This window comes from Atta colombica, unplaced genomic scaffold (assembly GCF_001594045.1).
Source record: "Atta colombica isolate Treedump-2 unplaced genomic scaffold, Acol1.0 scaffold92, whole genome shotgun sequence".
Classification (NCBI taxonomy): Eukaryota; Metazoa; Arthropoda; class Insecta; order Hymenoptera; family Formicidae; genus Atta; species Atta colombica.
Genome location: NW_017259586.1, coordinates 1,680,518 through 1,698,973, shown reverse-complemented (window position 1 = coordinate 1,698,973; position 18,456 = coordinate 1,680,518). Strand labels below are relative to the sequence as shown.

At 30.4% G+C, this 18,456-nt stretch overlaps 2 protein-coding genes across 3 annotated transcripts in view; one reads left to right on the top strand and one right to left on the bottom strand.

The window, feature by feature from the left end:
• LOC108693559 overlaps positions 1-730 on the top strand; it is a 36,638-nt gene extending 35,908 nt beyond the window's left edge. For both annotated transcript variants that reach the window (XM_018202564.1, XM_018202563.1), the window contains exon 9: positions 326-730. In XM_018202564.1, the coding sequence (XP_018058053.1) occupies positions 326-524 (199 nt within the window). In that variant the 3' untranslated portion in view covers positions 525-730. The remainder of the gene's footprint in view (positions 1-325) is intronic.
• A 4,791-nt stretch (positions 731-5,521) lies between these two features.
• Positions 5,522-18,456, bottom strand: part of LOC108693557 (laccase-4-like) — a 59,933-nt gene continuing 46,998 nt past the window's right edge. Inside the window, exons 2-10 of the mRNA XM_018202557.1 lie at positions 13,511-13,874; positions 12,756-13,040; positions 11,552-11,825; positions 11,062-11,266; positions 10,263-10,447; positions 9,048-9,243; positions 8,244-8,456; positions 7,545-7,775; positions 5,522-6,540 (exon numbers count right to left, since the gene is read on the bottom strand). Coding sequence (XP_018058046.1) covers positions 6,362-6,540; positions 7,545-7,775; positions 8,244-8,456; positions 9,048-9,243; positions 10,263-10,447; positions 11,062-11,266; positions 11,552-11,825; positions 12,756-13,040; positions 13,511-13,874 — 2,132 coding nt within the window. The 3' untranslated portion in view covers positions 5,522-6,361. The remainder of the gene's footprint in view (positions 6,541-7,544; positions 7,776-8,243; positions 8,457-9,047; positions 9,244-10,262; positions 10,448-11,061; positions 11,267-11,551; positions 11,826-12,755; positions 13,041-13,510; positions 13,875-18,456) is intronic.

Below are 18,456 nucleotides of genomic sequence, written 5' to 3'. Positions count from 1 at the left end.
TATATATATACATATATTTATATAGTAAGTATGTGTATAGTAAGTATGCGTGTCAATTCGGATTTAATCTAACGGTGATTTCATTAGCTTCTCAATAATTGATTTGAGCCACTTAAATGACTTTACTCCTTTATAATTGATCATAAAAAATTAATTTAAGGATGTGTGATCGAAGAATCTCAAGTCTTTCTGGCGAAATTGATCATAACCTTTCTGACAATAAGTAAAGTCATATTTAAGTATGCAGAGTCACGGCAATTAATGTCTCATGTTATACATCACGACGCATGCGATGGCGTACCTGAACGATCCTTCTTGTGTTTAGGTACTCGTTAAACGGAAAGCAAGGGTACGCCTCCGGGGGATCCACCATGAATTCCACGAGGTCGATATCGACGAATAGCGATCATTATGCGATAGTGCATTCTCGACCAGGAAGTAGATATTCCGGTCCTGGACAGAAGCATCATCATCATCACAGAGGACCGCCATCCAACATCGGTTCACACTACTCCGGGAAGTGATATTCCCGTTAGTTTCATTTATCAAAAACTAGAACTCCATTGTCTTCATTAACGTTACTCTAATTAAACGCAAATTTTATGTATATGCGTCGCTATGGCATTATTCCAACCGCACGAATGACAGGCATTCGGTTCAACGTAAAACTGCAATCGATGCAACTTTAAAAGAATTAAAAATATTATGTAAGAAATATAAAGTTAAAGTACAGAACAAAATATTGAACATTGCGTTAACATTTTTTTTTATTATAAAAAGTTATTTTGTCGCTTTATGACTGAAAGTCAACTTACTACATTTGTCGTAATGTACATGAAATAAAAAACTGTTGCTTTAACATTAAAATATGAATTAATAATAATAGAAATGTTAATAGCCCAAGTTTAATATTACATAATGATTTTTAATTTATCTTTTTTGACAATTTGAAAATTTTTCAGCAATGAAATTTGTATTGATGCCAAGTATTACACGTTTTTCACCATTTTTCTCACATAGATCTTTTTTATACTTTTGCACTTGTTAATATCAACGACGAACACCTTAGATACCAGAAACGCGGATTAAGTATTGATGAAATAAAATTATTTGCGGATAAGCACGACGTAAAACGATACGTATTCACACATTGGTATTTTTATATTTAGCTTTATCATTCGTGGAATGATTCTCGTGCTTTAGACTGCGTATGTATCATAATATAATAGTCATAAGCATAGACACTAGAATTTACAAAACTGCGTATTGATCTTAAATAAGATATATTAGATAAATGCTTTTTGTACATAAATTTATTAATCTGAAAAACATATGTGTCTTTTATTTCTATTGGCAAATATCTGCAGTAATTTGAATTATGCGAAACGTTTATAAATTATAATTTTTTAAAATAGAGTATCGTTGTTTCTTCTACTTATTATATCCAAACAGAACAACAAGTCATTATGATAAAATAATGTCGAAATGATTTCGAAATGATTAAAAGTTATTTTTCAATCATTTCCGACTCATTTTAATGTTATTTTGACGTTATCGTAACATGTTGTTCTGCTTGGTAGATAATTTGCAATAGTAATTACGAATTTTCTGTAACTTTCATTTATATGCATAATGTTATGTTCATTTAATGTTTAAGAAATATTCAGAACAATTTTTTTTATTACTATCCGCGATGTACTGGCTAGTCACGTTTGAGTTTATGTATTTTTTTCCATGTAGTCGACGATCATAGTTTATGATCTTTGCATAAAAATTATACGAATTCTGCGGTAATGTGACAATAATAAATGTTGCTTCAATAATATGCGCCGAATGAGAGCATTGTGACTTGTGTTATTAGAGTTAATAACGATAATTCCGATTACGAATCGCATTTCATTTTTACGTTCTTATTCTGCCAGAAACATCTTTTTCAACTTTCATATCCAACTATCCTATTATGATCTTCTATCTTACCTTCTTATTTTAAGTGAGCGGACTTTGTAAGAGTCATTACGTTTTTTTTTGCAAAATAAGTATTCTTAGCACATCCAGTCAGTAAATTACGGTAGTTAAAGTTGGACATCTAAGAACAGCTCGAAGTCTTTATGCGAAAATTGAGAAATAGGTTAGTAAAGTTTCTTCTAAAGAAACACAACGATGGTAGTATAATTACATTGGAAGTATAATATTAAAATTATTAAATGCTATTTTTACAAACGATTTATTATTAAAAATACATTTTTAGAATAAAATACGAATGAGTGTCTGCAGCAGTTTTGCATGTGTCCCTACGCATACACAAATATAACTCTCGCTTAAATACTCCATATAAAACACGAAAACTCATATATTTACGAATGGTAACTGACAGTATTTATACGGTATTTAGTTACATGAATAATTACACGGGGAGAAAACTGATATTACTAGCTACATGAATACTGGAAAATTTTCAGTATTACAATATTTACAATGATCGATGTACCTGCTCGAAGAGTTCATCAAATAACTGTTAATCAAAATTACTATATGATCGATCTTTTTATTTTCTTTTTTTAGCAAAATTTACTTTTTTAGCAAAATTAGAAATTTTTAAATTAGACAATTAATTCGATAACATGCGTAAATATTTAAATCAAAATATGTCTATTTCAGATTTTCATCTTTAAAAACTATTGTCGATAAAAAATTTGTGGCGAAATCAATTAGAAATTATTCCGAATGTATAGAAAACTTTAGTGAAATTCTTTATAATAATAATATATATAATGCACAGCCTGCAAGGAGTGGCTTAAAAATTGGACATGTAATTTGTAAAACAATAGTATTTTATCGCATGTATAATTATTTAACTACTCTTAAAAGTTTGATTAGAATTTTATAACTTTCTGAATGTATAATGTCGGAGTGACATGACGTTTTCAAATAATAATTGACTATTGCCTTTATCTTATACCTAATAATTAATTATAATAATTCCATAAACAGATTCATTATTAAAAGTGCCATGTATCGATGTTGCGATTAATCTGATTAGCCTTAATAATACGATACAATATCATCTGCACACAGATTATCTCCACACAGAAAATTAATTAGATTTAAGTATCCCGTATTCCTTATTGCCTGCGAATGATAAATCATGATTAAACATCGACGATGAAATCAATCTGTTCATCGTTACGCCATGAGTGAATCAATGAATTTTTAGAAGATTTCTTCACGAGAAAACGCAGAATCAATGTGCTCGTAATACAGTTAATTAAACGGCAGGTACGTTATCTCCTTGATATCTCTTTTAAACTATTTCTTATTAAGAATAAAACGATTAGTTTAAAAACACAGCGTATATTTGCTATCCCACAAAACCGCGTCTATTCAAATAGATTGACATACTGTCACAGTCTCCGAAGCCGACCGCCTCGATTGGTAGTATCGTAGATACATCCTCTCGCTCTCACATCGCGTCGGCTTTTGCACGGTTCTTTAAATCGTTCTTGTTAATCCCAGGAACGTTCTCCTTTGTCAAGGCGAGAAAGCGAACGGCCGACTCGAGAAAGCAACAACAACTCGATAGTTCAATGCAAAAGGATTACAATTTAAAAAAAAAAAGGATGATTTTTCAGGTGGTACTTTGTTTTTATTTTAACGAAAGGAAAACTTTGTGAGTATGTTGTATAAAATTATGTACTTTTGTATATTCTAGTTATTAGTGATTTATGAAAAAATATCTCTAGGTTAAATGATTTTAATCGTTTTTTTTATTTTTTTTATCTTTTTTTTTTATGATAGAATATTTTTATAATAGAAAAATGGATTTCCTTTCTCTTGGCAATACCAACTGAAAAATTCGTTAATCCACGCTACATCTCTTTTGCATTAAGTCGGCGAATTAAGTGCATTTCACGATTACGCTATTGAGTATTTCGTGTCTCAGTGATCCTGACGAGTGTATTTAGCGAAATGTATCAGGAAAATTTTATCTATAGGTATAAGGCACGATGCACGCGCGTTTGCGATTTCGCATATCTAAGTAAGGCTTAAGGCCACAATCTTGCTTTAAAAGGCCGTAAGCTTGTAAGTGACGATATATCGGCCACAGAACTTATGCTTTTAGGCCGTAAGAATTGGGTTTTGTTCAATTCGCTTAAATCTAACGGTTAACGCCTAAATCTGCGCAAAAACAGTTTAAAGGCAGAAATTATTGTCACTTAATCTCTTTAGACTTAAGTCCTCTTAAAGCAAGGTTGTGGACCTACTCTAATGTTTCTGCATCTGTTTATTTTGTATAACCGAACGATTTAAGCGTTAATTGTAAGTTGCATATAAACATATCTATAGAAAATTGAGGCACCATGAATAAATGTACAGCTATTGTTGCGCCGTATGCATTGCGCATATATTAATGATAAAATATCAGCCTATGTCTGTGCCTTCGAGACAGATCAATTTAGGATGTCGCTGAATTTCGAAAGATAACGCAAACGGAAAGTGAAAAAATAAATATATTTATGTACGCTCGATGCAGCTGAAAGAAGAATGACAATCATTAACCTTTACAGGACGGAGAAGTTATAGTGACGCTGAAAAAGTATTACATTGTGAAACAAGAAATAAATTATAACAAATGGTCGAGGAAGAGCTAAGATTTTAATTTAAAAATAAATCTCAGTCCTCTAAAGATAAACGATTCTGTTGCACTTTCGACATTGTTACGTTCTTTATGTTAAATATGAATAAGCGCGCCGAATGAATGTTACTCCGATACTTTCATCAATTTTAATTTTAGGCTGACAAAACAACAAATGAAACGAGCAATTTCGGGCTGTTCGCGGCACATGCGCGAATTCACTTCCTAACTAAAAAACTGTTTTAAGAGCCTGGATCTGTCGAGGGAAATTCGTCATTTGCAATCAATCATGTTACACTTTTACAAAATTGTTTATCTTGTTATTATATTTTTTCTCTGGTTTTTTAAATAATGAACAAATAAATAAAAAGATACTCTCTAAACTTTTAGAGTGAAACACTCTGACAAGTGAAATGTTACTTTTAAAGATTGAAAAGTGAGTTACTTTTTTTCAACTGGTTCAATTTTCACTCTTTGAGATTCCACTTCAAACAATTTAGAGAGTAAGAATACGTATAAAGGTGCTCTACATAATCCGCAAATCGCAAAATGTAGTTCGCAAACGCATGACAATCACCGCACACAAACACACACAGACGAAAACCAACTGCATGCAATGAAAAAACAAACGCAAATCTGTGTTTGCGAATTATGTTTTGCGATTTGCGAATTATGTAGAAGCACCTTAAGATGATGTAGTCGCAAAGATGATTAAAATGACTGATCAATGAAAATAAAGTTGAATGATTTACAGTTAATATAAAGTTAGTCACTATTAAGTTTAAATAAATATTATGTTCTATATGTATAAAATATAATTTTTATCTTTAAACTTTCAAAGTTAATATGTAAGGATCCTTAAATAATTTTGATAGTTGCGGATTCCGTGATCGTACAGATCCAGCCTGTTGGAAGGGCATTTATCCTAATGATAATTCTCCACCCGAACCGTCATCACGGCTTCCCGGCGATGCCCCTCCTATTCTACGTACCCCATTACTCCCACATTAATATCTCGTTAAGTATAGTGACTATTTCTACATTATATACAGAGCGTTACAAACGTTAGCCAGTAACGTTCGTAAGGTTCCTGCTGAGATGCTTCACTCGCCACATTTGCGGATTATAGTTATTATGGATACAGTTTACATATCCAATCTTTTTATATTCAAATAAATATGTTTTAACGTAAGAGATGGTTACTTAAATCAAATTTTATGATCGCGAAATATGAATGGAAATAGAAATAAGTTTCGTAGCAAGCAAAAAGATAACAAGGATAACATGCAGGTTAGCATAAATAATAGTGATGGGTGAAGCATCTGGAACACAATAAATTATCAACTGCCGTCAACACATAATCTCTCAACTTTAAAGTCATCGTAACTTCTGAGAACGTTCGTCGTTTTTCGCGACGCCCAGTAGAGCGTCGATCGCCTTTGTTAACCCGTTGCTTCGCGAATCTCCTCAACATCTGATTTTCCTCACCGTCTTTTTTGCTCTTAGCCATTCTCGCGAGGCAGCGGGTCGACATCCGTCGGATTCCTCACTCGATCGATCGCTGTTCTCGAGCCAAGAGCACATTCTCGAGAACGGCCGACGAGGTTGCATATTTGAAAAAAAAAATCGATATTATAGGCTCGCTACTTTACAGGAATATGCTACAAGCATCGTATGGACTTTGGAGCGTCTCTCCATCTCTCAGTTTCTGAGCTCATCGTGCACGTATCAATGGAACGCGTCCAACACATTCAGCGATAATGGTGGCGTAATGGGTGGCAAATGGTCACCGCAAGTCGGGAAATTCGGTGGTATCGCCGGCAGATCCCCTTGCGTCCCCACGTGTAGAACCAGATTCATGCCGATCAATATGTGGAACAAGAAGTGACAATGGAACAGCCAGTATCCTACAAAGAAAATCAATATAATATTGATCTTAGCTATACACATTCTTTTTTTCTATCCTTGATATACATACTCGTGTCCCTAGGATCCCATTCATATTTGTTACCGTAACTTCCAAAAAAATGGACATACTTCAATTAATTTTTTTTTCGATCGATGGAGAATTAATTAAGAAACAAGTCCATAATGTGTAAAAGTCGATAAAATTATGGAACTTCGAGATATATATAGATTCAAAGAAAGAAAAAAGTTTAGAAAAGATTTCGATTTAGCAAGTTGCACTGAGGTTTCTGAGATCCCAGTGTATAATCAGAGTTAAAATAACTAGGGTTAATCACGATGATTATTTTACACTGCAATAATCGACGATGATAAAATTTATAATCAAAGTGATAACGGCTTTCTATAAATTCCTATAATTTAACAAAAACAATGGTTATTAATTTCACCATTATAAATTTAATTGCAGAATTATGGATTAATAATTAAAAATATTAGTTTATTTTAATAATATTAATTTAGTATTATAATTTCATCAGCAGCAACAATTTCATTTGATATCAGTTACAATATTTTATTACCTCCATATTATGTTTTGTGATATTATATTTTGTAATTTGTATTCTATTTAAAACGTTATAAATTAATTATTTTATCGACATGCAATTAATATTTTAATTTTTATTAATTAATATTTTTATTTTAATTTATAATTAATATTTTATTAATTAATATTTTAATTTTATTATATGTAATAGCTTTTATTTTCCAATATTTATTTGTGAAAAATTATCGCAACCAAGTCATTACAAAATTAGAAACTAGAAACTTTTGTCTAACTATTTTACTAATACAGTTGGACAAACAAAACATACAATAGAGATAGGTCAGTGCATATAAATGTGCCGTGCAAACTTTCGTAATTGTGCGGCAACTGCGAACGGAAACGGTTTGCATCTCATCGGACTATCACGCGAAAAGTTTTCAATTGTCCTTGTTAACTTACCCGGATTGTCCGCGCGGAAGCGGAAGATGACGTAACCGTTGTTGGGAACTGCGATGGTGTCCTTACCAGGAGGCAGGTTGAATTCTCTGTGCAAGAGACCTCTCTTATCGAGATCGAGGGCATGCTTCAAATTAATTTTCTTCACATTTCTATCGGGAGAACGGCCAATACCGACCACATTGAACGCATATCCGTGCAAGTGGAAGGGATGCGATAAGTTGGGCTGTTGTACTGTAATCGATCGCATACGAAGAATTAAAAAAGGTATTTATATACGAGAAGAACATTTTGCTGAAATATTTAATAGATAGGTTTGAAAATAATTTTGTTAAATTGTAAAAATAATTATATAGGAGCTAGTTGCTAGAACATTAAAAATTTTTACAGCATTATGTTTAAATTTCCTAGGCAGTTGTTTAGTCCAACAAAATTATTTTCAGATCTAAGTTTTTAGATATTTTAATAAAATTGTTCTTTGCGTGTAAATAGTTTCATAAGTTAAATGTGATTAAAAGAAATCTGCTTTACTTTACAAAAAAATGTATTGTAAGAGAAAGAAATTATAAGATAAAAAATATAAAATATGAAAATATTATTTTTTAAATAAAATTTCTTTGAAGAATATCTGTTTATTCAATGCCGGAATAGCCTGCTTGAAGACAGTCAATATAATAATCATAGCAAATACTGTGTCCACACCTTCATCTACGAGAACCACTTCAACTACCGCGTTATATGGAATGTCGACCATATGCGTACACATACAGTTGGCGCCGCAATCAGCTGGCCTATTATCACCATTACAGAATTGTTCAGGTGGGATGTCATTGATCTGTGAGAGCGGAGGCGCCGGCGGGAATGTGAACGAGATCTCGTCCACGAGAGAAATCACGTGATCGCCGGTCGGCGCAACTGCGGACACATCAGAATTATACAGTAAGTTGCATATTTCTTATTAAAAGAGTTAAGTGAATAAAATTTGGAGCAACAAAGCTTGAAAATTGCAAAGTTTTCCTAAAAATTGCATATTTTTGTTAAGAGATTTAAAAACTTTTAATTAATAAACTTTTAACTAATAAAGAAAAACAGAAAAGCGTAATTCCGTAACACTTTATATACACTTTATATACACTTTTAATATTACATATAAACAAAAAACAATTTGCGCTTTATCGAATTTACTAGTAATAATATAATATAGAATAATATACTATATGTATATATTCAAATTTAATTGTATGTAAAAAAATTTATAGTGAATATATTTCGCGGAGTATTTTAAATAATTCTTGTAGCTTCAGGAATCGTCGAAGATGTTGCATGCAACGCGTGCTTGGATATAATCCAAGAGATAAGTAGATTGTATCCCTTTTCAAAGGGGCACATTATTCTAAGGAAGCCTGAGAAGTGCCGTGTCTACGCGAAGCAAAAATGAAATGCAATCATCACGTGATGCGTTTGTTTCCTTTTTGCGAATTATGGCAGCTATTAGCGCTTTCTTACCGAGGAAGCGATTGTAGGTCTGTGGTTGGAAAACCTCTTCTGGTCTGTAGAACAGGAAGCGGAAAGGTAGGAAGATCTTCACGTCAGGGCGTTGCTGTAGAAGACCCTTATCGATGTGAGCAGCATTCTTTAGTTGGCTCACGCAAATTGCATCGTCGCGTTGTCGGTTGCAAATGGCATCCAGAGGATTTAGAACCTGAAAAGAAAAGATGCTTGAAAGTTCGCTCTCCTTGTATCTTCATCTAATTTATTAACTTGTTTCAGACAGTATCAATTTTAAATGACCATCACACCGCGTGGATCATGGTATTTTTTTTTATATTTCTATGTATTTTATAATGGTTATAAAAATTTTTTTAATTATTAAAGAAGAAAGCCTAATGTACCAGTATCATCATATGTCATAATTAATATACATCCGTATATATCTGCAGAAATTTTTTAATAATTGCATTTCTCTTTAGAGCCAAAATATTAAATAGAAAGGTTTGCGCGGAACGTATATTAATTTATTAAGAGGAATTTTTTAATTTAATAACTGAATTTAATAACTGAAAAAATTTTTATATGTAATTTTACATTATATGCAACTAATTTTTTCACATTTAATATTTAAAAACACAGAGCAAATTCTATACAATTCTATGTTACTTTTTCATTTATGAGATAGTTTGTTAATTCTTTTCAAAATATATTTTGAATTACAATTTATAAACATTCAATACATTTCTTTCTTTAAAATACAAATATTTCGAATTTGAAGGAGTTTCATTTTAATATATCAGATTCTTCTATTCTATGTTTTTAAGTGTTTAACATCATTTCTTCCATAACTAGTATAGATTGGAAAGTTTTCTATTGTATCGTTTGAAGATAATTTTCAGATTTTTTTCTGATTGTTACATTTTGTTTATATGAATCATATTGAAATCAATATCTTAAATACTATCTATATATTCGATAATATATAAATAATATTTAAATAAAGAACTATAATTTCTATTTTTGTAAGAGTTACGTACGAATCTCTTCTATTAGTCTCATTCGCACAGATGGCAGTGCATGTTGAAATAAGATTTTGTAAGACCATAGAAATTGGAAATTTATGAGAAAAATTTAAATTAAATTTTTCTTGTCTCTAATTGTCTCTAATCGCCAAGCAAAGAACTGTACGATATGCATCGTTTTTAATGTTAAAAATAAATATATACTTACAACGCCTTGAGGAAGACCAAAGTCATATGTAGGCGGTGCAGTAGATGGTTGATAAGGACCTCGAGCATATCGTAGAATAGCCAGTTGTTGCGCTCGCGGAATTCCGCATTCTCCAAGAGAACGAAGCTGAATCCAATAAGCGCCGATAGACTGATCGGCATTTATAACGAAATCGTAACGTTCACCTAAGAGAGAATGTAAAATTATATATGACATTTGACGCGGGATGACAATAGAATCAACTTGTAATCAGTCTAAGAACTCACTTAAGGAGTTGAGTGTGTCTAATCTGTCATATAAATAATTTTTACCGATAAATTTTTTAAAATAAAATATTTGACTGAATTAATTATTTCTTAAAAATTATTTTAATTTATTATTTATTATATGCATTTATAACAGACCTGTCTAATTTGAGCTCCGAAGTTAAAATGCAAAGCCATTGACACAAAAAAATTCATTGTAAGATTTCAGGGATTGTAAAATGTTGATAAGCGTCACTCAGATACGTATTAATACTTTACAATTCCCGAAATCTTATCTACATTGAATTTTTTTGCGTCAATGATTACACATTTTGGCTCTGAAATTCAAATTGAATAGGTCTAATTTATAACATGTTTAAAATAACATTTATAAAATGTTTCATTTTTCATGATTTTTAACTGTTTTATCAAAAAATTCATATTCTAAAATATCTTTTGCCTTATTTTATGAATAATTTATTATTGTTATTTATTCATCCATTTCATGAATAATTGTTTAAAATCTTGTAATGCATTTAGATTAATTGCTTTACCTGAGAATGAAATTATAGTGTTGACTTGTACTGGCTGTACTGCTACACCATCTGTGGCGATAAGAGTAAGAGTATGACCCTCGACCGTAATTTGGGAGGGGCATACAGATCCATAAGAATTAATCAATCGGAATCGATAACGACGGCCTGGAGTTATCGTGAACACTTCGAGAGGTGTATTTGTCATGAAACCAGTATTAGGATCCTACAACAAGAAATACAAACTATTCATACAACAAAGTATTAGAAATAAAAAATATCTGTTCAGAAATAAATTATAATCCATTTCTATAATAATATAACAATTAATAAATACTAAAATATCTTGAAAATGTTAAATTTCATTTGCAATTTTATTTATATGAAAGAATGTATATTTATTATAAAAACATTTCTATTATAAATCAAAATATGCTTATTAATAATGTCAGCTAATGTTATTCTCTGTTCGATATAATATATTAATATTCTAACAATAAGTGAGACGTACCCTGAATTGACCTTTCCCGTTGATCAGCACGCTTTCTGGTGCTTGACCGGTATTGACTGCAAGACGGCCGGGGAAACGTTCTTCAGCGAACTCATGGAACCAGTCACTGATGAGCACCACGTGCGTGGTTAAGTCATAATCGTACAAATTGCTATTGGGATCCTTACTCGGTGGCTGTCGAATTACTATGCTTCCGTAGAGACCATCTATCTTTTGCATGCCAGTGTGAGCATGCCAGAAATGTGTACCCTCATTTCCGGCTACCCATTGGTACCTATATATGTCATGTAATCGTTTTATATTATGAATATATAAACCTGTTATATAAATTTTATAATACATGTGTACATACATACATATATTAATTTATATTTATGTTGCATATATGTAATGTTCAAATTTTAAGAAAACATTTACGGTACGTTTTTTCAATAATATTAGGAGTATGATTTAGTTTTGAGGGTTTTTTCTTAAAAACTGATTTATTTAAACAATATATCATGTAAATGTTTAATAACTGTTGTATGATCAATATATCATTCTCTCGCAAGTTTTGGATTGTGCTGGATTTTTGTTCAATAATGCTTGCAAATCTGTGTTTTCCAATTTTTGTTAACATTAAAATCACCATTTTGAATCAAAAATCAATATTTGTCTTAATATTATATTGATGGAGTAACATTAATATAAATTTTTATCATCTTCTATTCGACCTTCAGCCGCCGCGTTTTTTCTGATTAAAAAAGCAACGCAAAATCAAAAATGTCAAAAATACTGTTTAGGAAGCTCCATTTTAAAATGTATAAATACGATATTACTGCGTCTATTATTAATAAATAAACGGCTAAATATCATGGAGTAATACTAAGCATTAAGAAATGATAACTGAATCTTACACTGACATTAATGTCATCTCTTGCAAAACCCTCAAAACTAAACACTCTTAATAAATTATCATATCATTCCAAAACAGTATAAATATTTATTTTAAGATATTAGAAACAGTTCTTAGTTTTATGAATTATGAAAAATTTAATAAAATATATTTTCTTTTCTTGATTGCTTACATTTCATTAAACGTAAGCAATCTGTAAAAATAAAAAATTTTATTTACATCAACATGTAAATAATTAAAAATTATATCAAAAAATTTTGTTTTATGAAAGATATATAAATTTGTTATATTAAAAATAAGATCGCGTACCTGAATGTATTACCCTGTTGAATGGGACACTGCGTTACATAAGGTACACCATCGTAATACTGACTTCCTCTCTGCCACACGCCGTGCCAGTGAATCGTGACCTCCGATCCTTGAATATTATTTTCTACGTCAACCACGACTTTATCGCCCTGACAAACTTGAATACTCGGGCCGGGGATCATTCTGTTCGCGGTCAGGATACCTCGTTCCACTCCGTCCGCCAGAACACATTGACACTCGCTCCATATAGAGTTGGTAGCGTTCGGTGTGCATACTTGACACGCTCTGAAAATTTATGGCAATTTTACACAATATTAATTAACAAAGTCATGCAATTCATACATCCTAAATTATTGCAAATCAATATATAATATAAACGTATAGAGCAGTTCAATTTCAACTATATTTTCTAGTAATAAGAATTAACTGATTTTTTTTAAAATACATCTAGTTTTCTCGATTAAAAAAAATATTTTTATAAGAATTATTTTGCCATTTTGTAAATCACATTCAAAAAATAATATTAATATTATTAAATAAAATAATATCATAAATATAAAAAGAATAAAAATAGTAATAATAATATAAAAATAATAAAAGTAATAAAAATTTATTAAATTATTTTACATTTATATTTATAAATTCATAAATATAAAACTTTATAGGAAAGGAATATTCACGTTACTTCGGATTGTAGCTAAAGTTAGAAGCTAATCGTTTGAAAAAATTTTTGAGATTCTTCGAGATGTACTTACGCGCCAAGTACGGTATAATGTTCAAGTGTAAAGTGATAATAACATATTCTAGGAGGTTCTCCCTCACGACAGGCGCGAGCACACTCCTCGGGCGATGAGAGCGACGGATTTCGCCGCAATTCGGCGGTAGCACGTTCAGTATAATCAAGAGGCCGTGTTCTCGGCGGCCTCATCGTCACTCCTCGACTACCGAGATTGTCAATTCCACCAAAACCACTTCGGAATACACTACTGCTTGGGTGAGTCTGCACCAGACCATGGGCCGTAGGGAAGAAAGTTGCGCTATCGTCCTGAGAGAAGATACTGGTAGAGGGATTCCAAAAGGTGGCCGATGATGACTGAGCTGCTGCTACTTGATCTGGTACTTGAACAAATATATGATATTCGAATAAATACGAAAGCTCATTAGAAGTTGATTAGTGTTCAATTAAAGAAAAAGCAATCATGGAAATAGATTAAAATCTGTAAATCTAATCAATGCAAAAAGCAGGTCAATCTAAATAAGATACATTTTAGATACTATAAATATGTATCTTATGCAATAAGAGTTATGTGTATGCAAGCTTACGTCGTTCTTATAAGATAATTATTCAAACTCATTAGATTATTCAATCTTTAATTATTGTGTGTATAATAAGATTGAAAACAACGCAGGTGTTTTATCAAACTCTAGAAAGAAATAACGATTAATATCTTTCTAATATTTTTAAATGTTATCCCTTAGAGTTATTTACGATTGTAAGAGATTTTTTGCACAATTTTGTTTTTTCTCAATTTAATAACAACAATTTACAAGACGTTAAAGTTTTGTTAACCAGAAATTAATTAATTTAATTACAATGGAAAAAGTCTTTCCAAGGAAAAAAACCTTAAATGAGAAGCAATGAAAGAGATATAAAACAGAACTCATATCTGAGCATTTATTTGTAATATACTGGATTTCCAACTTGTGAAATAATAGAAGAAAGTCGCCGATATTATCATAGATCTCTTAAAGTAACACCTCCTTATTTCTTAGAAACTATTGCATTTTATTAATACTAATAAAATCATCATTTGTTTAGCTAATTAAAGAAGTACAAATTCATTTGTAGTTTGTTTCTATACCAAATTAGCTAAAATAGCTAAAAACGAATTCTACGAATACGAAAATAAAATTTTTATGATTTTCTTTTGCAAATTGTGTAGTTTAAATAACAGTGACTATATTATTGATAATATTACATCATTTTAAATGCTTGTAATTTCCTAAATCAGTTATATTATTTTTTTCTCATAGTTTTTTCATAATACGATTTTAAATTTAAAATTGGGGTGCAGTATAAACCGCCATACCTATCTAAAACAGATCATGAACTAACTTAATTCTTATAATATTGCTTTATAGTGTCAAATAACTCTATTGGAGCTGAAGACAATCGTGCATAAGTGAAAAAAGTGTCTTGACAATCGCGTTACATATTTGCATCTTGCAAAAAATAGCATAAAATAAATATGCATATGATTCAATAAAAATATTTTATAACAAAGTGAAAAGAGATTCTGGAATATTTTATATACATTTACTTGTAGGTACTTTATACAGATAATTCCTGTAAAAGGAAAAGAATAGGAATACATAATATTACTGTCTACTGTGTCAGTTTTGAAGCCCATTTTATCAGATGCTCATTTTTGCTTACCATATGAAAAAATTAATTATTCTAAAATTGCAAACAGTATAAAACTGCTTATACTATCTGATAGACTTTTTAGTTTGTACTTATGTTTTTAATGTTTTACTTTTATCTTTTATTTAAGAAATATTGTCTAAAAAAGACAAAGTAGTATGTCAGTATCGGTGACTTTTCTCTAAGTTCCTTGTTACTTGAATTTTGTACAACCGGTATATGTCGTGTGATATATCATTATTTTGTCGTAAGCTACGAACGATGTCGTAACTCTATCATTAAGAGCTGTCTTTCTGCTTCTATTCCGGCATCGATCAGTGTAAGCATATATAATGCAGAAGAAGTAGGAAAAGTTTGACTGCACCAATTTCAACTCATTACGTGTCTCATGATAGAGTTTCAATTTTCAGTAATTCATGAAAAGCTATACATACGTTGGAATCGAGACATTCGGGTATCGTATTATCAGAATAATACAGATCTAACACAAAGCCTTTTAAATCTTTTATTTATACTTATATGATTTCATGCATTTGCGGTTGCAGCTTAGAAAATTAGAATATTATCATCGGCAGAGAGAGAGAGAGAGAGAGAGAGAGAGAGAGAGAGAGAGAGAGAGAGCGGAAATTATTTTCGGGTAGAATAGAAAGTTGAATTTTTCATAATATTGTCGGATTTAGATTAAATCTAATAAGTGCACTTGAATGCGCGCTCGAAACGTGAAAGTTCAATGAAGTCTCGCCATTTCTTTTTTTATGTAGGTGTAAAATGGCATTCTTGTTTAGAGAGATATACAAATCCCGATCGATATTTAAAAGATTTTATTTGTCTTCTTAGTCGCGAAGTGATCTGTGTTTATTCATAATATTAAAAAATTTTTACATGTAGAATTTATACATGTTCTAATTTTTATCTATTATAAATAAATATACTAAATTGTATATAAATTTATATTGTATATAAATACATTAATTATATCCTTGCACTAAATATAATTTTTAAAAATGATCATACTTGTTCAATACTGACAAGAAATTAAAATCTTTAGTATTGATAAAAAATTCTATTTCCGTACTTCTGATAAATGCAAGCTCTTTATAATATCTATAGACTTAAATATCTAAAATTAATTTCTACATAATTGGATAATTGTTATTGGATATTGTTATTTTCAGAATGTACCTTTATTAATTTCTTATTGCATCACAACAGATCAATTCAATTCTTCGACATGGAATTCTATGAATTAAAAAAGAAGAAAACTACTCGCTTACGTATCACGTTTGAAGTTAGCAAAGGCATGCTGCGATAGAATGTGAAAACTATTAGTAAAGATCAGCTGCCGTTGTTCTGAGATTTATCTCAGTGAGATTTTTCAGATATGACGTCTAATATTTCATTTATTGATTAACTTTACTGATTAATCATAAGACTTATTTAGATAAGTGTATGATGAAGAGCAATTCGATAATTCTACTTTATACAATGTAGATCTGGAATTATTGTTTGTTTTTATAAATATTACAATACATTAGTTCTAATTAAGCAATATGAAATATTAAATTTGAAATTATCTTCTAAATAAGATATTTTACATCTATTTTTATATTATTTCTAATTTCAAAACGGAAATTGTATCAAATCAAATATTATCTTTATACTGAATGCATTTTCAATGTAATACAACACGATTTATGTACAAAAATTATGTATCTGGGAATCAATGTCGTAAATTCATAACAATCATGACCTTCGTCAGCAGGATAGAAAATAGTGTTACTCAATTCTTGCAACAAGGAGTTCAACACAATTATTATCAGAACACAACTTTATGCTGCTTTTTCTTGAAATGGCACCGATATTTCTCATTTTTATATTTAAACAAAACTATTTTCTTACTTCTTTATACGAGCCATTTTCTTTCATTTCAATTGCAATGATTTCGTAACATTGAGATACTTGAAACATGTTGCGAAAAATTTCTGCAATAACCTTGAATAAATGTTATTGACATATTTTATATTTTATGAATGAGAAATGTTTATTATAAGTCCAGTAAAAAATTATATTAAGATTTAATAAAATTATTTCTATAAATTTTAAGAAATTTTTTTTTAACTGAGAACTAACTATAATCAAAATTTTTATAATAACATAAAAGTAACAAAATTTTATATTATTTTATTTGATATTATTGAAAGAATATTTGAAGTGTTTAACTTCAAGAGAAATCATATTTTATAAAAAAATTTAAATCTCTATTCAAAATGTTACATAAATTATTTTTTCAATCAATGGAATCTTTTACATTTATAGTTATTTATTTGGTTCTCGATAGCATAATAAACTCTAGATTGTTTTGATTCATTCTACGATTACGTAGATGACTTAATATGACCTATCAATTCTACGATCAGTCGCGCTTTGAACTCTGTGAAATTGCATTGGGGTACAAATGTGACGCCATGTGCTCGTTAATCTTTTTTTCCATCAAAATCGTTACGTGTTACACGGCAAGTGATGTAACGTACATATTGAACTACAAGTTCTTGTTCGATCGAGTTAGATCGACGTCGATCTGTGTAAACGTCAAAGTTGAAGCAACGTTTTCCGGCCACATTGCTGGCCGTAACGCACGAGAAATACTATTCTGACTACCGAATGATTTATATTCCGATGAAAATCACGGGACGCACCACCTCGCTGCATTTTGCTACTGCCGCACGTAAAGCCGATTCTATAAAATTTATCCGTCAGTCGACAAAATAATGATTTATTATAGCCCAGTAAGTCCGTAAGTCATATCCATTTGCCACGTAAAAATTTTCCATTTAACAAGTTATCGCCTAAGAGATGTATAAATTCACCGCATGTCGGATTTATTTATTATTGATTGATACGTACAATACTTCGATGTTGATTACGTTTTACAAATATATTTCCGTGTAACATGATTGCATAACAACTTATTTTGCAAATTAAATATTAAGCCTTCTGAGACTCGAATGAATAAATAATTACATAAAACTCTACTCTTTGCTTTTATATAGAGTTTTATGTATACTTATTTTGCATTTAATACATGCAGAACAATATTAGAAATATAAAAACATATCTTATATTTTATTATTTAGATTGAAAACTTTTTATTTTAGATTATAAAGACACTATGTAAGTCATATCCGTTTGTTACATTTTCAATGTAGATATATCTTAATAATATACAACGTGTTTTAATTTTATTGCAAATATATAATATAAAACTATAAAATAATA